The sequence below is a fragment of the Pocillopora verrucosa genome, chromosome 13 (assembly GCF_036669915.1).
Source record: "Pocillopora verrucosa isolate sample1 chromosome 13, ASM3666991v2, whole genome shotgun sequence".
Classification (NCBI taxonomy): domain Eukaryota; kingdom Metazoa; phylum Cnidaria; class Anthozoa; order Scleractinia; family Pocilloporidae; genus Pocillopora; species Pocillopora verrucosa.
In genome coordinates, this window is record NC_089324.1 from 17,133,242 (window position 1) to 17,156,594 (window position 23,353).

The 23,353-nt window shown below is 40.5% G+C and overlaps 1 protein-coding gene across 1 annotated transcript; it reads left to right on the forward strand.

Moving 5' to 3' along the window:
* The first annotated feature begins 2,986 nt into the window (after positions 1-2,986).
* Positions 2,987-23,205, forward strand: LOC131797458 (uncharacterized). The gene is made up of 30 exons (XM_059115082.2): positions 2,987-3,101; positions 3,454-3,909; positions 4,374-4,636; positions 4,951-5,074; positions 5,227-5,457; positions 6,051-6,362; positions 6,947-7,051; positions 8,076-8,717; positions 9,401-9,629; positions 10,133-10,413; positions 10,964-11,091; positions 11,288-11,355; positions 11,584-11,744; positions 12,034-12,336; positions 12,526-12,798; positions 13,279-13,578; positions 13,857-14,156; positions 14,491-14,790; positions 14,966-15,274; positions 15,650-15,949; positions 16,096-16,404; positions 17,046-17,336; positions 17,840-18,142; positions 18,550-19,022; positions 19,535-19,629; positions 19,843-19,999; positions 20,389-20,455; positions 20,980-21,251; positions 21,948-22,122; positions 22,781-23,205. The coding sequence occupies exons 1-30, from the start codon at positions 2,987-2,989 to the stop codon at positions 22,990-22,992; spliced, it is 7,554 nt and encodes a 2,517-aa protein (XP_058971065.2). The 3' UTR covers positions 22,993-23,205.
* The last annotated feature ends 148 nt before the right edge of the window (positions 23,206-23,353 follow it).

Below are 23,353 nucleotides of genomic sequence, written 5' to 3' on the forward strand. Positions count from 1 at the left end.
ACATTTTAGCTCTCCTGTCTATCTGCGATGGCAAAAGAGTTTTAGTAAGCCACAACTGCACAAGATCTCTTGAAGCACCCCTCCCCCCACCCCTGATCTCCCGTGCGGCATGTTCAAACCGATCGTACAGGAAAAATCTAACTTGCCGAGTTTCAAAAGGAAGACCTTGAAAACCTAGAAACAAAGATCATGACATTTTATTCTATTATTCCAGGTTTTTAAAGGAAAAGAAGACAGCGACATTGTTGCTTACAGTGACCTCGATCCTCCAATCAGAGCGCGTTTTATCCGATTTAGACCGACAGCTTGGCATGGCTATGCAACAATGAGGGTGGAACTCTTTGGTTGTCCATCAGGTAACAGAAATAATTGAATTCTGACTACAGCTACAATATTACAGCAATACGTCGTTACTTTATTGTACGAAGGGGCCATTCTTTGATGTTCAACAAAGCTAGGAATCTATGGGTTTACTAAATCCTATTTCTCCGTCGTGTGATAGACAGCTCAGAGGTTGTTCTGATCTATGCTTTAGAGCATTGAGACAATGTCGGAGAAAACTAAAACACTGCTCTGAAAACTGCTGTTAGAAAACAGTTTAGATAAAATGACCACTTTTATGTTAGTCTCGCGTCAGGTCGATCTTTTGGAATTCCTTCGGTCGATTGAAAGCGATTTATTCAAGTATAAGACAGCCTTTTCTTCCAAAATGATTTTCACGGAATCTATGAACACGTAGATGTTGAATTGGAGTAACAAAATGGTGGTTTCTTGGAGAAGGTAACTTTTCTATAGCCGACTGTACTTTATTGTGTTAGAAAGCTGCAACTTCTCTCGTTTGTCAGATTTAGAACGGTGAAAAGTCACAGTAAGTTGATTTGAACAAGGTGTAAGGATTCAACGGGAACTGAGTCGGTGCCTCTCTAAGGGGACTCAGCTATGATTCGTCAAAGGGGGAGGGGAGAGCCACTCACGATTGTGAATTATATTTCCCGCCCTTCAAGTGAAGTGGCTTAGATTGCTACTCCACCATGTTTGTTAGCAATTGAATGATCAGCATTGGAAACACTGATGCTGTGGGGATTATTCGCTCACAAGGAAGGGGGCTGTTGTGGAAACCCCACCCCCCAGAATCTTCCCTTTGGATCTGCAGATGTTAACTTAGGTCATTTTGTCTCAGATTGCAGCCCTAAACCTCTTGGGATGGAAAACGGTACAATCTTTGATAGTCAGTTAACTGCATCGTCTAGCAGTGGTTCGAATGTTTCCGCCAAGTATGCGCGACTGAACTATCCCCGAGGTGGCGCCTGGGTATCAAATCCTCGCTCAGGTCAATGGCTACAGATAGATTTGCTTGACTACCACACAAGTGTAACCTCGGTGGCAACACAAGGAAGATCTCTGGGGTACAGAAACCAGTGGGTGACGACTTACAAGCTGCAATTTAATAACTTAGACCACTCCTTCAAATACTTTAAAGAAGAAGGGAAAACTGAGGATAAGGTAAAATATCGCGCGGATAATCTCGTAGGCAGATCCTACTGCATAACTGTTACTGAAATATAGGTCACTCGACCGGGGAAGGTCTGGACTCGAAATTAGCGCGCGGATCTAAATAGAAAACTTGAAAACAAGCATACAGTAGTAACTCTATTGTGAGACAAGTGTATGAACTTCCATATCTAACGTGTTGTTATCCTTTATTTGGTTTAGATTTTTGCTGGTAACACAGACGGAAAGTCTACTGTATCACATGATCTAAACCCACCAATAATAGCACGCTATATCCGTTTTCTACCGATAACGTACCACGGATGGATAGCTATGAGGGTAGAGCTGTATCACGGCTGTGGACAAGGTATGACCGTTTTCAATCCTAACGGCTTTTGAATTTCATCAGGTCTGTATAGAACGTTTATATGAAGCCTTGTGGGAGACCCAAGAGGAAACCCGAAGGCCCCAAATAAAAAAATCCAAGTCAAGACCCAGTGGGGTAATTTATGTTAAATTAAATTGAATTAATTTTTAGTTGAAGCTAAAGGTGCACTAACAACATAGGATTCAAACCGAAAAGGTGGGGATTGTAGGGGTGGGGTAGGTGGGGCTTTACATGCAAAGATTATACCAACATTTTAATGTCAGACTGAGGTTTGGGACCATAGAATGTAGGGAAGTATTTTATGAAAGTTATCTATCTAACGTAGCATTGACGTTCTTCCACAGCTAACGAAGCGCAAGATGATACAATCATTTCGTGGCGAGATACGAATTCCATCAGTGAGGACAAAGCGTTTGAGTTTAAACAAGTGAATGATTTGTTTAAACCCCTCTACCAGCTGTCCGTCACATCTGAAAATGAAACTTACACTCTGAACATTCCAAAAGTCCCCATAACCTGGCATCACGTGACATTCACGTGGAGCAAGGCGTGGGGATTAAAATACTATCAAGATGGCGCTCTTGTCGCAGAGACAGGGAGGTCAGAGAAAAGCATATCTGTAACAGAAGAGGGAACGAACGGATTGTTTATCATTGGAAAGAGGGTTCTGACCAGCATAATAAGCTCTGCAGATAATTTTCAAGTTCAAGGACTGACTGTGTGGCCTCGCCTTGTCTCTCAAGCACAACTGGAACGGGAGTTGGAAACTGGTAATTCCCTGATGTTAGAAGCAAATAATCTATTTTTTTTTGGTTGATAGACAGTGCAGAGAATTGTTTTTTTGTTCTATGGAATAAAAGTTCGAAGACTTTTCGAGCAAAAGAGTCAGGACCCTCTGTTTAGCGTACAACTATAGAACTGACGCTTTTTCTGTTGATGTAGTTAGGATATAAATTCACGCCAAAATTTCCAAATCAGTCAAATTGTGCTAAATGATTGAAAAACGCTATTTTTGTCGCATTGAGTTTTAATCCTTTGGAGGATGAGGACATCATCCTTTTTCAATCCCACAAATACCTTTTTTCCTTTGTAGTTACCTGTCACATTATGGATCAGTGTCTAAAGCAAAGTTATAACGATGATTTTGATTGGTCATTCGGAATAAACTGTACGAAAACTCCCGGCACAGGTCCATGCAGTGATCACGTGCTCAGCAGTGAAGGTATATGTTCAATTTCTTTATCGTACAAATTGTAAAAAGGTTCTTTTTCTGATCTTTTTGTTGTTAACTGGGTGTACACAACGATTTTGACGTACAAATCGTGTAAAATTGAGCACCATGAGCGCCTGGGGGTGGAACGCAGGATTTTGATTCGCGACCAATTTGCTTGAAACTCGTACACCCATCTTCAAGTTCTAACATTGGTTGAAGAAATATCTGCGAAAAACGAACTTTCCTCTGGAAATGATTTAGGTGGCTGCTGAATGGTTGTTAGGAAATCATTCTCATAATAAAAATTTGTAACTTTTAAGAATGTCTAACCGTTGACTGATACCCTGTTTGTGCTTTTCAGTTCGGCGTTCATTCAGTAACGCAGCTTTCAAAAGAAAAACAGAGCAATATGACAGAGCCAACTCTTCTCGGATGGTGGTTGATGGTGACCTTAACTCGTGGAGTGAACTGGGGCATGTCCAAAAGACATGGTGGAAAGTAGACTTAGGGCGTGAGGGCCTGGTGACTGGCGTGCGACTCGTACTCAAGCTTGCAAGCAATGGAAGCAACATAGAGTCAAGTTTTGATGTTATAATTGTGAAAGAGACTGGAAAGATTAAGGAGTCTTTGTGCGCAACCTTTAACAAAGGCGATATCGTTGAAAACGAGGTTGTTTACAAGGTGTCTTCTTGTGGTACGCCGTTACTAGGGAGATTTGTTAGGGTGGAAATGACGATGGAAGGTCACGTGAAATGCAGCAAGAACTCAACGTGTCCATCTCCCGTAATGAACTTGTATGAGGTGGAAGTCATGATGGGTAAGGATATGGGCTCATTTAGGGAAATATTCTTTCAATTGTACGACCTGCGTCGACCAAACAACGTTCATTTTTCATCTTTCGCCCTTGAGGTGGCTCAAAATAGTTTCCTTAGTTTTTTTTCCATCATTTCTTTGATGGATCGTGTTTTCAAAAGGTTTCTGGTTTGTTTCTTGAAAATGCCATAAAAAATTGTTCAAATATTTCTGAGCAAGTTGTAATCGTTTTTCGCTAAATAAAGTTATTACAGCAACATTAAAGCGCCATATAATAACCTTGTGCAATTTCAATGATCCCCGTTTTTGTCACTGAATTGGAATCACCTTATCAGCATTTATCTGTCTGAATTTTTTTCATCGGCATTTTAAGATCAGTACTACCTTGCTCTTTTGTTGATACAAGGGTAAAAGTAATTAGGAACGTCGCTTGAACTTTATTGCGGTTATCTTTTATTTTTCCAACAGTACAATCTACTGGTTTCATTTACATAAACACTAAATCTCCTCGCGTTAAAGGAGAAAAGGCTCGAATGATGACTCGGTACATTTTACCCAGATACAACTGTCTGTCATTCTCGTACCATATGTATGGAAGTCACATAGGAAGGTTGAATGTATATTTCAAGAGTTACAAGAGTTCTGAGATTCTTTTGTGGAGACTACATCAGGCGCAGTCCAATAACTGGCATCATGGAGAAATCCTCATTCAAACCAACGACACCTTTCAGGTTTGGCGCTTCAGTTGAAAATTATTTCATACGCAAAGTTTAAACGGGATTTACTTATGTATATAATGATGGCTTTAAGAAAACCGTATCATTTAGCAGCTTCAGAGACATCTATTAATGCGATACAGGACCGTAATATGCATGGATAGGCACGGTTGTCTGATAATTGGTGCACTGAACCACGGTAGGATCAACAGACCTGGGTTCGAACCTTGATCATGTCTTGCATCGTGACATCGTGTATCCCGCATGATCCTCCTTCCGTTTCGTAGGCTGAATTTCGCTTATTAGGGCTTTTTAATTTTCTCTATTAGATAATATTTGAAGGAATTGTTGGGAATGGAAATGAAGGCAACTTGGCCATCGATAATGTGATGTTCACAACAAATAGCAACTGTTCAATCACACCTCATGCCGCTAATCCGTCACTGATGCAAGGTAAGTACTGAAGTGATTAAGTTAGAATCAAGACCACAAAGTTTAGCTGCACAAATGATACAGATTCCGTAACAAGGCTGCCATTTCTTAAAGAATGTAACCTAAGAAAATTATTTTTTTTGAAACGAGCAAACTTAAAATTATTTTCCCAGGTTTCAGATCTGATATCATCGGCCACATCCCAGCATACCAAGCGCGCCTCGAGAGCTGGTTAACGTCTGTTAATTTTCATGGAAAGCTCTGGAAGCCTTGCTACAGCGCTGCCAAAGATGGATGGGACAGTAGTACTTTCCACGAGAAGTGCGATGGAAAAGGAGCCACTTTGACAATTGCCAGATTTAACAACACCATATTTGGAGGATTTACAGACCACAGCTGGGGAAGTATGTTGTTAGAGTGAAATAGTCATTCATGGCAGAATTCATAAGAGGATGAGATAAGGGGGGGGGGGAGAGGGTGGAGAAGGGGCATAAAAGACTGTAAAAACCGCTTTTCCTTACGCTCAAAGGGATGTTTTGGCGGGAACTATTTTCTACAGTAAACGGTTTAAAACCCTGGGAAACATTAATATGATCGTGTGGTCTGATCGTGTGGGTGAGGGTAGTCCTGTGAAGGACTGTTGTCGGTAGCAGTAACTGTTATGTCAACATCCTAAGTGGGAGACATCATCAGAGTCAGGAGAAGAGGACATGCCAGTTGAGAGGTAGAAGTCCATTTCGTGTAAACTGATTGGTCGGTTTCGAACGTGATGTTATTGGCTCAAATGTTGTAAGTTGTTCATGATTGGTCAGTTTCGATTCGTCGGTCGTATTTCGGTTCGGTTCGTTTTTTCTCGTGATCTCACAGAATTACGTCTTACAAGTAACCACAAGTGACCACAAGTTTTGACTAGGAGGTGGGGCGAGATAAAGCTATAATGTTATTCTGGATTGTTATGTGACCTCATGCTGACATACACATTTTCTTTTCTTTTCAGGCTATCCCGAAGGCTACCGTATCAGCACACAATCATTTCTATTTCGTTTCGACAAAAAGATACGCCAACCATTCGAGAACCAAGTTCTGGGGATAAAACAGGTACATAAATTAATTCAGTGGAGAAAGGACAGAGGACCCGTATTTGGAGTGGAAGAGCTGGTCATTACATCGAACATGAAACAAGCTACAACCAGTAACTTGACAAATTACACTCATCCATCAGGTTCAGATAAAAATGGCTCATCGACTGAATACTTACTGGGGGAAAGATTCGTTTCTCTTCACGCTGTAGAAGTTTTAGCCATAGGAGGTAATCCTAGTGTCACTTGTCTACCTTATCGTATCAAATTGGAAGGAAAATGAAATAACTACACGATCAAAACTTAAACTTGTTTGTGGAAGTGACCATTGAGAATAACAAACCGTGCAGTAGTTGTGATTGGTTGATTCAGCTCCGGTTCGAATTGCGCATGCTTGCAGACAAGTCGTCAGTTTGGAAGGTTCGCTTCCAGACTAAAGCAGAGAAAAACCGTTTTAACTAAGCAAAAATCGCCTTTGCTAAGATAAATTTAAGGCAGAAATGGCTAATTATAATTCAACATGGAATGAGATAAAGAGGATATGCTCTCCTTACTTCTGTTAACTCTTATGTTGCTACCTTCCGTAAAATAAAGCCATGGAGTTTTCATTTTTGTGTCAAAATTTTTCACGCCCGTCGATTAGCGTTTTCACGGATTTTTCCCATTTCTTACCATGATCGTTCGAATTTACCCCTTTATCGTAGTTTCCTTACATTTCACTTTACTCCTAAGCCGTAATTTATGTCCTTCAGTTTTTCCCGACACAAAAATGTCCTTGTGTATAGTGACGGTCATTTTTAACAATTCCTTGCAGATACACTGTGTCAGAGTCAATGTCCATTGTACCAGTACTGCGATGAAGTCATGGGTTGGTGCAAGTGGGATTCCGCTCTGAAAGAAGCTCGCTTTTGTGGTATTGGTAAGATGCCTTTCTCCCTTTTTCACAAGCTCCGAGTAATACCTGTATTCTCCTCAAAATGTTATCATTTAGTCTCTTGCTGATGTACTAAAAAGATAAGAAATAATTTTTTATGAGTAACGTAAAAAAGGCAGTCTGAGACTGCCTAAGGCTTCATTGAAAAGAACCAGAGGTTGTATAGTGAAGCTAGCAGGTGGTATTGCAGGAGTTTTGTATTTATATGCAAAACAGAAAACTTACGGCATCCACATATTTATGAGAACCGTTTCCCACAAGAGAAAGTTGATTCAGGAATATAGCGACCAATTGACCTTCAACCAATTATTAAATAATATCAAATTATCATACTGACAATAGTTATTATGATAATAATAGTAACAGTAACCTAAAGGGGCTCGCTTTAAAGCCTCGCGGTTTTCCCATCCTCTAGGCCCCAATAATGATTAAACTATTCTTCTTTAAATTCTGCCTCTAAGTTATCAATAATTTTCTTATTTTGATGCAATTCCATTTTTGTGAGACTTTTGTTTTATATAACAAAGCATTTCGCGTTTTAGGATATTCCATCATTTCGCTAAGATCCTATTTTTAATTTTGGACACTAGTGTCAAAGTTTGGATTTTGGTCACCATTGTTCAATTTGGGGTTTTGGACTCTAGTGTCCGATTTTGGCTTTAAATCACTAGTGTTTGATTTTGGATTTGGACACTAGTGTTCCAAATTTGATTTTAGACACAAGTGTGATTTTGGATTTTGGACACTAGCGTTCGATTTTGGATTTTGAACACCAATGTCCGTTATTTCATTTTGGACACTAGTATCCGAATTGGCTGTTGGACAATAGTAATAGATTTTTAATTCTGGGAACTATCGTCCGATTTTGGTTTTTGTCCAGCATAGAAGACAGAAACCGAAAAAAATTTGAAACTTATTAGGGGAGCAGTCAGACTGGATGTGACCCTTCTTGTTAGATATTCCTGAATACGTCACCTCTTTAATGTAACACTTGCCTCTACCACAACAGATACCTGGACTTCCTACTGGCCTCTGGACAGTCACGTGAACATGGTCAACCTAGGTGGGGACGAGTGGGGAACATTTGAAGGTGCTGTGAGTACCACGCAAGGGGCCCGGCTAGGAGCTGTTCACACCGGTGGGGAGGGTGCGGTCATAACACTGGGTGAAATCAACGACAAATGCTTCACTGAACCTTCGTCCTGTAAAAACAGCAACAATTTTTCCGTAACCCTGTGGTTCAGACACAGGACAACCTACTTAAATCATAATAATACTGTACAACAAACATTCCTGTCCATTGGAGACAATGAAAACATAATATTTAAAATATTCCGGCTGGCCGAGCAGACAGAAGAACATCTCGCTGTTGAAGTAGCTGTGTCGTCGAGAAATTGTCGTTATGTCTTCCCCGTTCCAAAGTTTTTATGGTCTCAGTTCGCTTTCGTGTGGAACACCACGGATTTGAATATTTACAGAGATAATGTTGAGGTGGAAAACTTTTTTGTCACAGATTGTTTTGCAATAACTGACTTTTCCCCTCAAAGGGCAGTAGTAATCTTGCAAGGTGATGCAACGTTTGACGATTTGAGGATTTGGAGCAGAACACTCGAAGCAAAAGAGATCGAGGAAATGTTCACATGTGTAAGAGGTATGCTAAATTCCCTGGGTGGAGTGCTCGGGTAGGTTTATATTCGGTTGGTATGATTCAACCGGATGTTCTATATTGGACCCCGCTAATTGAAGAATTTCCTCTAAAAATGGTGGAAAAATTGAGTCTTCGTTCTAGATCAGGAAATTAAAAATATCGACCCGTTGAACGGAGCAGATCTATAATTATTTTCATGGGATTTACCGTTCCTCCTAAGGGGTAGAGACGACTAATTCTAACCCAGAACCTAAGCCGTCTTGGTTCAGTCGAAAATTGCTGTTCCTTGCTTTGTGTAGAGTGCTTCTTACTGATTTTCCACCTGATAAAAACCTTATATATACCTTACAATCAACTTCTCTTTCGCTCAATTGCTAAATTGTACAATACTGTAAGAGGGTCTCTGGTGGGGTTAAACGTTAGCTATAAAACGGCCAAGATTATTGGCCGTTAGGCGGGAAAATTAACAAATTTATGCCGTTAGTCGTAAAAAAATTAACTGTTAAGCTGTTAAACTCTTCCCATCTTCGATTTGTCGTTTAAACCGTCACCCAAAGACACCCAATTATAAAAAAGAAATCCGCCGTTTTAATCCGAAGAGTGATTTTCTTTGTCTACTAAGATTCCTCCTTTGTTTCATCTAACTTTATACAAGTATCAGCTTTCATTCTTTGTCTTTAAAATAGCTCCACCGTGGACGTGCAGTACATCAGACTGGACTGAAAGCATAAAAACACATGGATTGTCAAATTGTTCAGAGCCCAACTTCCTGCTGAATGGATTAATCAGAGGAGAGAACGGCGGCTTGGAAGATTACATTGATCGACTGGAAGGTGCAATGTGTTGCTCTGCGCCATTGGAATACAAAGACGGCGACTTAAAATGTCGTAATTCTCTATACAGCAACAGTTCAGGGTAACTAATGACTAGTAACGCAATAGTCTTTCAGTGAGAAGTCATACATTATGGAGACCTTACTCCATTGAGACCCTACCAATAGCGTAATCATAATCATATCTGATAGTGGAGTTAGTAACGTTAATAATACATTTAATACAGTTTTACAAAAACTCGAGAAAATTATGCTATTTAACTTTGTATAGCTCCCAGAATGTCTTCTCTTTCCGCATTGGAATATATTTTTGGCACGTGTTGATAGAGTTGTTTCTATTGTTTTCGTTTTAAGTTTTTTTATTTATTACTTGAAGCTCTCTCTTACTCAAGCAATAAACCGTACTTCCTGTCAGTTAACCTGCGTAATAACCCATGGCGGAACCAATCAGAGCGCTTGTAGCATTTCATTTATTTTATAAAAATTGATAGACTGGTTTCGTCAAAGACGCTAAGGTTATATTCGACTCCATTTGCTTCAAAATTTATCCATAGCCTATAAGCATTTCTTTCTTTGACCCCTTCAGAAATAATTTACACTTCGACTGTTATTATGGCACCTTCCTCCGTGGATTTTACCGCCAGGGAAGTTTACCTGCTACCTTCGATGTCATCACAAAAGGCCAATGCTGCAAGCATCGTAGCGGCCCATCCTCTTATCGTCACTGTTACTCTTTTGAAATCAGTGACTTTAATAGACCCGGCCTGACTAAGTGTGAAGAACATTACTACATGGCGGGTATACGCGTGGGCGCCTGTAGACAGTTATACTGCATCAATCGGATTAGATGCTGCAGAATGAAAACAGGTAAGTACAGATTCCTCAGTTTATTGACTGACTGATTGGTTTATTAGTTGACTGATTGGGTGTCTGATCGGCTGACTGACTGACTGACCGCTGACTGATTCATTTACTGCCTCATTGCTTAACAAACCGACTCGCTCATTTGCTGACACTGATTGAATGGCTGACCGGTTGGACATATTGACTAAGGGAGGGGCGGGGGAGGGGTGGGTAGACATATGGACAAGAAATCAAGGAAAAGACAACCAAATTGACGAAAGTATGGACGGACAGACAGACAGATAGACGGAAGACGAATAGATAGCCAGAAAGACGTACAAATAGACGAAGGGACAGACGGACAGACAGCCAGAAAGCCAGAAAGCCTGACAGACGTACAGCCACACAGCCACAGAAGACTGAAAGCCAGATAGGCATACAGCTAGCCTGATGGCGTGATAGCCTTACAACTTGACAAAGAAGAATAGATAAATGAATAGATAGACTGACAGACCGACATACAAGAGACGGAGCAACTTCAGTAACTCTGGCTCTTTAAACTTCTTTCCCTTAGATGAACGAGATGATCGAAATCTTGAGATTAGTCTGAAAGTAAATTTGTTGGATGAAAAATGGAATGCCAATCTATTGAATAGTTCGCACGACGATTTTAATGAACTGCAGGGAAAAATAGAAAATAATGTAAGTTCTGATCACATTTTTTGTTAAAGTAAGGGCACTATCATTTTTTGGCTTTGTATCTGAACAGAGGTCAAAATTTCACGTTTAAAACTTTTGTGCGTAAAGGCGATCGGATGATACAGTTACTTGAAACATTTGAGGCAGATGTATCTTACATCAACTTACTAATACACTTATTATATTTTTTTGCATTTAGATCAAGGATATTTATAGCAAGGCTAATAAAAAGCACTATTTAGAGGAAATACCAACACCAACCTTTAAGTAAGTATTTAAAATTCAAAAGCGATAACTGAAAGCTCTCTAATATTTCATTGTAAATCAGGTGAAAGAACAAAAATTTGGTTTATATCAAGATGGGTTGATTTCCCACTTTTGACGAACATACCTCTCTATTTCCACAACCGGGCTCAGTCAAAATGCTTCTTTTCTTAATCTATGCCGAAGATCAAATTGTTTCTTCTTGGACTACTTTCCATTGTTTTATTTCAGGTCTGGCAGTGTCATAGCAAGTTTCAGCATGATTTTTAATGTTCCTCAATACGATTTAATCTCTCCGCTCCTGGAAGTTATCAACAAAACGACAGGACCGGAAGAAGTGAATAAACTTGGAAATATGGCAATACAGGTCTTAGAAGTTGATCCACTCAACGGTGGGTTTAGATTCAAGCATGTTATAGTTAAATGGAAGAGTTTACTTTGTTCTTTCTACATAAGAACCTAATAGTCAAGAGACTTCCAGATAGTTTGTACACGTTCATCATTCATCGCGTATCTACAGCAAACTCGGTTTTGAGGTTAACCTTGGGATAAAAAACCGATCGTTAGGCTTTGACAGTCGACCCTTTCCTCTCTCCTATACTCAAGTACATACTTCCCTCCTGTTCGACTGCGACTCCTATTTTATACATTTGAATCTCTGATGACATTTCTTCTTCGCAGTTTACGGCAAATCTTTAAAAGTGACTGTCACCTTGGCTAACAGCTCAACCTTTCAACTGCAGTGGCAATTTGCTGAGGACGATCCGAAGTATGGGACATTTCAAGGGTATCAAGTCTTGTACAGAAAAATCAGTGAAATTACTGATGAATTCTTACTGAGCAATGACATTAAGGAGAATGTTACTCAAGCTTGGTTCTCTGTCAAAGAAGAATGCGAGTTATTTGAATTCAAGGTCCGTGCCTATTCTTTGGAGGGATATGGAAAACTAAGTGAAGCAGTCAACGCGTCGACTCCTTGTAAAGGTAAACGCAATTTTCTGTCGTACTTAGGGCGTGTTTGTAATAGCTTTGTTATCACAAAGCCAAAAGAATATCATCGGTCAATCGTAACCGAACAATTTTCGAGTAAGACCCTGCAGCCATGAGTGGAATATTTTCTTTGCGCGTTGTACGAAGAGGAAACTAACAAGTCAAAATCTTTGCCTTTTCCAGCCGTTCAAAATATTACTGCGACCGCGATTACATATTCAACTATCCGTCTTGATTGGAGCCCCGTCAAGGGAGGTCTTTTTACCTATTATAACGTGACGTATTCGATTACTGAGGCGAGTCTTACGTGGCACGAGGTGGTTGAGCGGAGTTGCTCTTGGGTAGATCTTGTAAATCTTCGTGGAATGACAAATTACAGCATGAAAGTTGGTTTGATGTTAGAAGATGGTTTCACTCTCTGGAGTGAGGCTGTAACGAGTGAAACTCCTGAAGGAGGTAAGGAACGAGTCAATCGGTTACCCGCAAATACTCTTGGAAGGAGAGGGGGTTGGCGACCGGTATCTCCCCTTGCTTCGATTGCCGGAACCTGCATCACATTATCATCATTATTATCAGCAGTTTTACTATTTTTTGTTGTTGTTTTTATTCACACCAATTTTTTTGAAAAATACAAAAATCTGCAAGGAAAAGCTTTGTTATTCGACGAAAAAAGTCAAAGGTACAAGAGCTCAGAGACTACGACCTGCTGGCCCATCAAAAATAAGGAATCGCAATATATAAGAGATTATAATCAGTTTATAAACTCATAGACTATGACCTGCTAGCCAATCAAAACTAAGGAATCGCAAAGAACAGTGAATACTCCACGATATGATGCAGTAGAGTCAAGGGCGGTTTTTAAGGCAGAGGATAGGACAAAAATATCCCAAAAACCCTCACTTTCTTACCTCGTCATTTTGTGTTTTCTTTCACCAGCTCCAAGCGCTCCACCTGAAAATGTGATGTCCTACAACCTCAGTGCAACTTCTATTTACGTCACGTGGTCTCCGGTTCAAGAAGAGTTCTTGAATGGCATCCTTCGTGCTTACCAAGTGTTCTATCGAAAGTCGTCAGATACAATATCGTCCCCGATGGAAATATTCTTAACAGTTTCGTCGCCATCAGTAAACATTTCAGATTTAGCTAAATTCACGGTGTATTCTGTGTGGGTGAAGGCGGTTACCACAGCAGCCGGTCCCAGCTCTATCGTTGTCAACGTTACCACTGGCGAGGACGGTAAGATTTTCTTCTTTCATTTGCGCGCTTGAAACTTCCACCTTAATTTGAGTTGTAAAGTAGCTATAGTTGGGAAGCTTGAAATATTTATGGTAGATTTCTTGGTTGAGTCGTGTGTAATCCGTCTAAATTTTCCGCCGCGCTGACGATCTTCTTTCTTTATGTTTTTGTCTTCCCAATTATTTTTTTCTACCTTACCAAAGTAAACGTGTGACTTTTTAGTTGCTGAAAGTAATCCTGCTCTTCGCTTACTTTATTTTTCCTTCAATTTCATTTAGTTCCCAGCTTACCTCCCTCCAATTTATCCGCGTTCCACCTGAGCTCCACTGTTATCCGTGTTGTTTGGGATCCCATACCTACCGAACATATCAACGGCTTGTTGTTGGGTTATCACGTGACTGCTCAAAAAGTTGGCAGAGTAAAGAGAAGTGTTACCATCGAGACATTGAATGCAACATCCATGTCAGTAAACTTAACAGGACTAAGCAAATTTTCTGAGTACAAAATATTGATCAGCGGATTCACTAGTAAGGGTGACGGGATTGAAGCAGAGATCACAAGCTGGACTGACGAAGATAGTAAGTGCTCATGGGTCCGTTATTGACTTTCTACTTATGTACTTCGTGAACACGACATAATTTTATTTTTTCGTATGAAGCAGAAATCGAGATGGCATTGAGGACTTACCAGTTGTCTAATAATAATTTTTCTTTGCCTACTTGGTGATCGATTGAGGGAGAATGACTTATAAAGTGACCCATCGACTTGTTAGCTGATTGTTTATCTGACCAATTGAATGTCTGAGTAATTGGAGAGACTTAAACTACCCCCTTTTAGTCACTGATTGACTGGCTGGTTTACTGTCTGAGATTTTGGACACTACATAATGTTTGTTCTTTTTCTGGTAATCAGCTCCAGACAGCCCACCAACAAATCTTTCTGTACGGAACAACGGAAGCTTGACTTTGGATGTCTACTGGAATCCAGTTACCCACGAGGACCGCAATGGAATAATTCTTGGCTACAATGTTTTGTTATTCGACGCCTTGGGCGTATTTTTAAGAAACGCGACGGTTATGAATTCCACCCAGTTATATTACCAGTTCGAGGACCTTGAGGCATGGACCAACTACTCGGTGAAAGTGAACGCGTTCACATCTAAGGGGGCTGGGCCAGTTAGCTCCAGCATTTTTGTACAGACAGGCGAGGACGGTATGTTGCAGTACCACCACATTATCAACCGATATTACGTCAGACGAGGCCAGTCAATATTTTTGACCAATCATAACACAATGAACCGTGAATTTATCGTCAGGGTGCACTGCATGACTCCGATGACGAGTTCCACGTGACTGTTTATGTAAACGTGAATATTTCTTTTTTTCAGTTCCTCTCGTCGCTCCAACTAACATAACTGGGCATAACACAAGCTCTACGTCTATCTTCGTTGCCTGGCAACCAGTTTCCCCAGAAACAAAGAACCTCCGGGGCATTCACCGTGGATACAGAATCTACTATATGCCACGTGAAACTTCCCGTCCGTCAGCGTTGAGTAACACAACTGTTGATGTCTATACCTCGGAAGCGGAACTGGTAAATCTCTACAAATATACCCTATACGACATATATTTGACAGTGCGAACGAGATGGGACGGACCAAAAAGTGGAACAGTCACTATTTCTACCGATGAAGGAAGTAAGCTGTATGGTTTTTACATTTTTATTTTTACAGCCTAAATTATGATGGCCTAGGGCCTAACTAGCCAAATTGTAAGGCCCCGACCCAGCTCTCCCTGTTTCGTATTTAAACAAGGCACTCGCCTCCGTCCTCCTTTTGAGAAAACGAGACTAAAACATGTTTATTAACAATTTCTACGTCTTACATATCAATGGGGAAACATTTTCAATTTTACTGGAAACGGTATAGTTTCTACCCCGAATTAAAAAAAACCTTCTCAAAGGTTCTCAGTTTACCATAACCATATAAGCAACATCTCTGTAGTTGCCTTTGTACTCATCGTTTTTACTGTTTCTGCTTTAATTTATCTTTTTTAATCCTAATCAATTCTAGTTCCAGACAGCCCCCCCACAAATGTCTCTGCACACGGTAACATGAGCACAGTTGTGGACGTTTTCTGGAACCCAGTAATTCAAGAGGATCAGAATGGCATCATTCTTGGCTACCAGGTCATCTTGTTCAATACTTGGGATAAATTCTTACAAAATGTAACCATCATGAATTCCAACCAGTTATATTACCAGTTCAAGGACCTAGAACCGTGGGTCAACCGCTCGGTCAAAGTGAGCGCGTTCACATCAAAGGGGACTGGGCCATATAGTCCCGGGGTTATCACAACGTTTAACGAAGATGGTAGGTTACTTTTCGATTCCACTTCTTGTCACTACTTCTAACAGCGTCCGCCAAGAATCTTCGGGCAAACAACCATCATTCACTTAGCCTCACCCTCATGTTGCATTACTAGACCTTAAACTACTGTCTAATTTTCTCCTATCCAGTCCCCCTCGTTGCTCCTGCAAATGTTACTGGACACAACACAAGTTCTACCTCTATCCTCGTCACTTGGAAACCAATATCTCCCAAGGACAAAAACATTCGAGGCATTCACCGAGGCTACAGTATCTACTATGTACCACGTAACACTTCACGATCGTCATTGGCAAAGAGTGCTGCGGTCGATGTTAATGCCACGCATGTATATCTGTCAAATCTCTACAAGTATACTTGGTACGACATATATGTGACAGTGCGAACGCGATGGGACGGACCAGAGAGTGAGACAATCACTGTTTCTACTGATGAAGGGGGTAAGTTGTGTCCTGCATTTTTTGTTAATCATCCTACGGTCTGTTCCAATGGGTGAAGGAGACGAAGAGGCCCAAGATCCCTTTATCACTCCATCAGTTCCACGTCGAACCTCTTAGGATAAAATTTTTTTCTTCTTCGTCTTATCTCGCAACGGAAAAGAATTTGAACGGGCTAAACTAAGATTTTATTCTTGGGAACGGATCACCCTTAACCCTTTGAGTCCCACTAGTGACCTAAACAGAATTTCTCCTTACACTATCAGTACGATATCAAGCTGATAAGTAATGAGAATAACTGATGAAGAGAAACATCAAATAGGGGATTATTGGTTGATCCAATTCCAAATTCTCCAAACTAACATCACATAAATTGTATGGCAGGCGGCAAGATGAATTACTAATGAAATCTTGAGAGTTAAATGGTTAAAGAAGGTACATTGTCAACAAACTTCTCGAGAAATTTGACGAGAGGCTGAGGTAAAGTAGGTTGCGGCTAATGCCGAAAGGAAACCTGAAAAAAATATAGTGTTATGGTTGATAATCACTTCATAAAATGAAGACGACGAATATCACCAGGTTTTTGAATAAGCTAACATAGCTTTCAATAGTCTTTTATTGCATTTTCTTCATTTTTTTTTCAGTACCAGACCTCCCTCCGGCAGACGTAACGGCCAAGCTACTGGACAAGACGGAAATCAGAGTACGCTGGGGTTTAGTCCCTTTGGGTTATCGTTGTGGTATCATAACAGGATATAGGATCTCTTACAACTCCAGTAACTCAAATACCAGTTTTATTGACGTCCCAAGTGACGCTTCAGACGTCATTTTAACGTCACTTGCAAAATTTACCTTCTATTACGTGTACGTTCAAGCTCACACCATAAAAGGAAATGGCCCGGCTCATTATCTGAAGGTTGCCACTTATATGGGAGGTAGGGAAGTGACGTCACTTAAAAGGCTTTCTTGAAAGTCTAAATGAATGAAAACTTCATACAGCTTGTCCTTTAAGCATGGTATAGAAAAACAAAAAGGCAGTCATTTGGGAATGTTGATCTATTATATTCCTGTTTCCCTTATTTAATGAGTTTCTCAAAATCAAAACCAAAGTTATTTCAACAACCAGTCAGAAGTAAAGAAAATAACTCACGCCTGACAGCAGGCTTGTGCTAATCGCATCAAGCGAGAGAAAACGATGGTGAAGTTGACTTATAAGTCACGATTGGTGATTGGTTCAAAGGATAGGGTTAGTTTTACTTTAGACTAATCGCAAAGCTTATCTCAACCTGGTTGAAAATTTGCTCGATGTCCAATGCATCATTATGAGCAAATATCATAGCAAGAATTGACAAATTCAAAACAAAAGTCTTCAATTTTCGCACTCAGTAGGTTAGGATATTTGGGAGATAACTTTCGTCTTTTTCATATTGTTTTCAAGTTCCTAATCTGGGCCCACCAGGACTTACAGCAGACAATTGGAACACAACTCACACAGTCACAATCAGATGGCAGCCATTGCCTCTATCAGATGATTACGGAGTCCTTGCTGGGTTTCGAGTTCGGTATCAATTGGCGAAACTCGGAGACGTATCTGTCTCAGAAAGTTCTCGGAAGGAGCTGGTAACTAGTCCGGGAACCAATCAGGTTTTACTGGAAAATCTGGAACTGTATGGGAATTACAGTGTTTGGGTGTCTGCTTTTACTCTCGATGGTCACGGACCCGCAAGTTTTACTTATGCAGGTTAAATCTTGGAAAAATCCTCCGTGAAAATTTGTTAGCTTTTTTTCTCCCGTTTAACCCTAAGCTGCGTTTGTTACTATCCCAAGGGGAGTCGTAATGCCTTCAGTTGTAGGGACCTCACAAAAAATTAAACGCCAAAAGCCTAATGAGCACCCTTTTAATCGAATTCTAATGGGTACATGTGAAAGAGCTAATGGTTCTTGTCGAGTATCCATTCATTTAGAGTTGCTCATATGTTATGAGTTGCATTTTCAAAGCACACTCTTTGATCCTTGATTTAATCGTTATATAAATGATTTCATTAATCGCCTATTCCGGTGAACACCTTCGAGAAGCCATCAGCGGGACTCAGAGTTTTATAAAAAACTTGCAACACAATTTAATTTGTTTCTTTGTTATGCCTATAGAAACATGTCGTTGCAATAAGCACCTCACAACAAACTGGCGCCTACTGCCACCCTACGTCAGTGAAAAAAATGCGGACCTACCCCTTCCTGATGGAATTCTGGCTTCTGTCCTAAGTAAGATGGCAGTTACGTGTTGTCAAACCTGCCAAAGTCACGGTGAGTCATTCCTAGAATTCAGTCTTGATGGCGACAAGAGGAACGCTGAGAAACCCAGTGATGCAGCTTTGAAGGAAGCGATTTCAGAGAAAACTGAGTTTCATTTTCCTATCCCGGGATCCATGGATCAAGAGAAGTTCGGCGCGGAGCATGGGTACTGGCCGTTGGTCCAGACACCGGGCGTTGCTTATATCGTAAACACTGGTGACAGTTATACGCCATCAGATGCACTAAATGATACTTTACTTGACTGCTGGGCTGCTTTGCTTGTAGTTTTTGTGACTTCTCTGCTGGCAGGATTAATAATATGGATTTTGGTAGGTTGTTTTTACATTTTTTAGGGGACGAGTTCTACTTGCTTGTATTACGCGAGAGCCTGGCACAAAATATGTTGATGATAGTCAATGCATTAAGACTCCATCGCACCGAGTTTAAGTGGGGGAGGGGGAGAGGGGAGGGGAGGGGAAAGGGGATGTTCTTTCAGCCCCTGTCTCCACTCATTGTATTGGGTCAATAATAGAACTGTGGCTCAGTCAGAGATTTGGCTCGTTACGTAAAGGGTTATGGGTAGGCTGGTCATACTTGTTTCCAATGTTTTGTATGGCTTTCGCTTGCGCGCTTCGTTCGCAGACACTCCACAACAATGTACGTATACCATTGTTACTGCTCGTAACCTCACAGGCAAACTAGATTAAAACAATTCTATCCGGAAAGAGATTGTTAGCAGTGGTAAGATTGATCAGTTTAAGTTTGGCATCAACCTAAATGAGCTAGTATTTGCAAAATAATTTGGGAACAGGAAATTTAACGCCTAACATGTTCTTTACAGGAAAGCGTGGAAAATCGAGAACAGTTTCCACGATCTATAACGCGTGGACCTGGTGAGGGCTTTTGGTGGGCATTTGTTACCATGACAACAGTTGGGTTAGTACTGTTTTATAGTCAATTGCACAATTTTGTAAATATTTGCTTTTTCCTTTGTATTTATATGATAGGTTCGATCAGATTCGCTTGTAGATTTGTCTATGAACGAGCGCATGCATGGAGTACGAGGACGTAGTCTGGCTAATATTCAATAACCAAACAGGCTTCGCAGATTTTAAGTAGTTCATGGTAATTTAAATTTTTTTTTTGCAGATATGGCGATAAGTACGCGGTCTCTCCTGTAGCCAGAATATTTACCGTTCTTTGGATGTTAGTTGGCCTGGTTACTCAGAGTCTCTTCGTTGCCACAGTAACAACGTCGCTAGTTTCCAAGTCTCTAGATACTGACTATAAACTCTACGGAAACAAGGTAGCAGAGCTCTGAAATTAAAATAATTGTCTTCTATGAGGGCCACTGACAGTTTTACTCAGAGACATACAAAGATACCAGAGTTGCATGTGGTGCAATTTTCACCTGAATGTCAAAAGTAATCGATCCGAGATTGTGCTAGCTTCCATTTCCTCAGTCTGTGATTGGTCCAGAAAACCCTCCCAATCCCTCAACCAATTAGATGTAAAACTTAACTCAATTGTGCTTTATGTTCCTTTCTTTTTTCTGATTAGCCGTCGCGATAACTTTGTAACTGTTTGTGCGGCACTCAATGCAAGAGCACTCATTTTAGCAATAAAATTTCCGGGTCATACCTTAAATCCTTGTTATCTTACTTTCGAATTTGCTAATTTCTTTTGTCTCTAAAGGTTGCTGCAATTCAAGACTCCTTTGAATATCGTTTTGGGTTGAGACGGAACGCTCAGGTTAATCCTGGTAAGTACAACAATCCAGAACGAAAAGGAGGCAAACACGAGGACGAAGATGTATTTGTTAGAAATGGTTATTGCGTGCTTTGTACATCGGCTCGATTGGTCTGGTTTCGAGTGTCGGCCATGGATATCACGTCATGTTCTTGGGGTATAACACTTCACTCTCTCGGAGCCCTTTCCATCCAAGATTAAACCCAGAACTTTTAAGGGTTACCGGGAAACTGTCAAGGAAGACCGATATAAAGCTAAACGGGGGGGGGATGGGGGAGGGGGCGCGGGGCGGGGGGCAACCTGTGATAAAAAAGAACATTCTTCTTAGAAAGGAGGGTAATGCTCTTCATCGCTTTTCTCCCACAGTGCCCCTCCCCACTCAAGATCCAACCCATGAGTATGAAGGGTACGAGAAATTTGTTGTGGAAACTGAATGAACTATCGTAGGGGCAACTCGTGATAAAAATTTTCCCGTTGGGATGAGGGTACAAATCCTCTCAGTCTCAGATAACCAGTTTACTTTTCTTTTTCATCTAGATAACCAGTACACGACTTATGAAGAGATTGTCGAGGCGTTGTTAGACGGTGAAGTGACAGGAGCCTTAATTGATGCATACGTTCTTGGTAGCAGAAAGGATTTGTTTGAAAATCCCTCTCTCCGAGTCATTAAAGTCTTTGACTATTCCTCAGCGTACGGACTGGTGCTTAGCGGTGAAGCTAAAAAGCTCAGAACGTGCTTTGGAAAATTTGCACAAAGCCACAAAAAAGAAATTTTTGAAACTATAGAGAGTCATGTCGAGTCTGTGGAGGTTAGAATCTTACATTACTCACATATGATATGTGGATAATCTTTTGTTGGCCTTCTGAAGGCTTTCAGCGAGTATAGATGAGCGCCGGTAAAAGCGAGCGAGTAGTCTCTCGCTCGGCTTAAAACCCGATTACCAGGAGCAGGTTAATTTTCCGTGTTTTTGAAGAAGTCAAATGCGGAGCGATTAAAAATGGACAATTAAGCGCCAACTAGCGGTAGACCGACTGGTATTAATTACTTATGGGGGGGGGGGGTGAATGTTCTCATGATTCCTCCCTCACTGGTAGTTAGTTGGCAATCAAAATAGCCTCCACTTTACACTCTGTTCGCGACGTCTAATCCCTCCCTGTTTTCCCTGAAAACCGTGTCAAAAATCACTCAAACCCCCCTCCTCCGTTCCCCTTGAAAGTCATGCCAATAATCACTCACACACACCCCCTCTTCGTTCCCCTTAAAAACCATGTCAAAAATCGCTCACTCCCCCCCTCTGTTCCCCCTGAAAACCACGTCAAAAATCACTCACACCCCCCTCTGTTCCCCTTGAAAACCAAGTCAAAAATCACTCACCCCCCTCCCAGCGACAAATAATGAATGGTATCCAAAGATTATGTATTTAATAATAGCCTCTTGGCAACTTCCTTATATCTTTGTAGCATTATTGACATTTTGATTAAAAGTCATCAATTGCTTTCTCCAGGAATCCTCGATACCACTTGCAGTGGAAAGAACTACTGGGTTGTTTGATATCGAGGGTTCAATGTTCCAAGCAGCTCTTATTTTATCGTCTGCTTTGTTGCTGGTGTTTGTCATAGCAGGACTTTTGTGGGAGTTGGTAAAGAGATTGAAAATTCGACGAATGGTGGCAACTGATGGTGAGTAAAACGAAAAAAGATCAGCTTTCTCATTCTGATTTTCGAAATGAAATTGTTTTGGCTCTGAAAACTTAAATTGGCCACCGTAAAGAGTAAAAAATCTGACGTTTCGAGCGTTAGCCCTTTCGTCAGAGCGATTGGACGAAGGGCTAACGCTCGAAACGTTGGCTCTTTTACTCTTTGTGGTGGCCAATTTGCGTTTTGAATTCAATTGTTAACACTAAATTACCTGCTATACTCTCCCACCGACGCAGCACAACAGTTTGTTTAGAAACTTACCCCCTTTATTCATTTGTTTTGGCTTTGTTGAGGTGTACTCTCTGATTGGTTAAAAAAAATATCTCCAAATATTTGACCAATAAAATACAATTTTGGTGCCAATCATGACTAGTTCACGGGATTTCTTTCATAGGTCACAAGGAGATGGTCAAGTGATTGTTTTGATTGGTTCATAGGATTAATATTATTATACACCGGGTCAAAACAAAGCACGCATGACAAACTTTATTAAGCCAATTGTAAAGAAGCTTATATATTAACTGATACTGTAGCCAATCAGACTCACAATTAAAGCTATTAAACATTCCATGCTCAGAATAAATTTTTTGGAAAATTTATTCAGCTCACCGTTGATCATATCATTGTTTTATCCATTTAGGAGATCGTTTGAAGCTATTCACACAGAATACAAAAAACGAAATGAGTGGTACTGTGAAAGATTTTATAACGGAAATAGAAGCTTTAACAGAAGAACTGAAATCTAAACACTCGAAACAGAGAAGAAATCTTGTAAAGACACTGAAGTCAAAGCAACAGAAGGGCGTATCTTATGGTTTTAACGGGCGTTTTGCAGGAGAATCTACGAGCTAACTAATAATAAGTTGTGGCAGAAATAGAGCGCGTCATTCTCTTTGCAATCATGCAGCCCTGAGTGAATACTCACAAAAAGATGGACATCAGAAATAAATAAATAAGTTAATAATTAAATAGATAGATAGATGGATAGATGAAACAGCCGTAAACGTGCGTAAATACCAAAATACGCTTTCCATAATTTTCCTCTATCTTCTCCGCCCTATTCCTCCAAATACCACGCTTATCATTTTTTAAATAAATATTAACATAATATTTGCATCATATCATGTCTCTTGATATCAATTAAGAGCTTACCACTCTTGTTCACGATAGTAAAATGTTTGTTTCACGATGCAGTCTTGCAATTAACGCTTCG

Excerpts from the sequence above, each read along its gene's own strand:
- LOC131797458 (XM_059115082.2), top strand. The coding sequence starts at position 2,987 with ATGGATCAGTGTCTAAAGCAAAGTTATAACGATGATTTTGATTGGTCA. Across the intron at positions 16,405-17,045 it reads TGTTTCTACTGATGAAGGGG|TACCAGACCTCCCTCCGGCA; the intron begins GTAAGTTGTGTC and ends TTTTTTTTTCAG. Across the intron at positions 17,337-17,839 it reads GGTTGCCACTTATATGGGAG|TTCCTAATCTGGGCCCACCA; the intron begins GTAGGGAAGTGA and ends ATTGTTTTCAAG.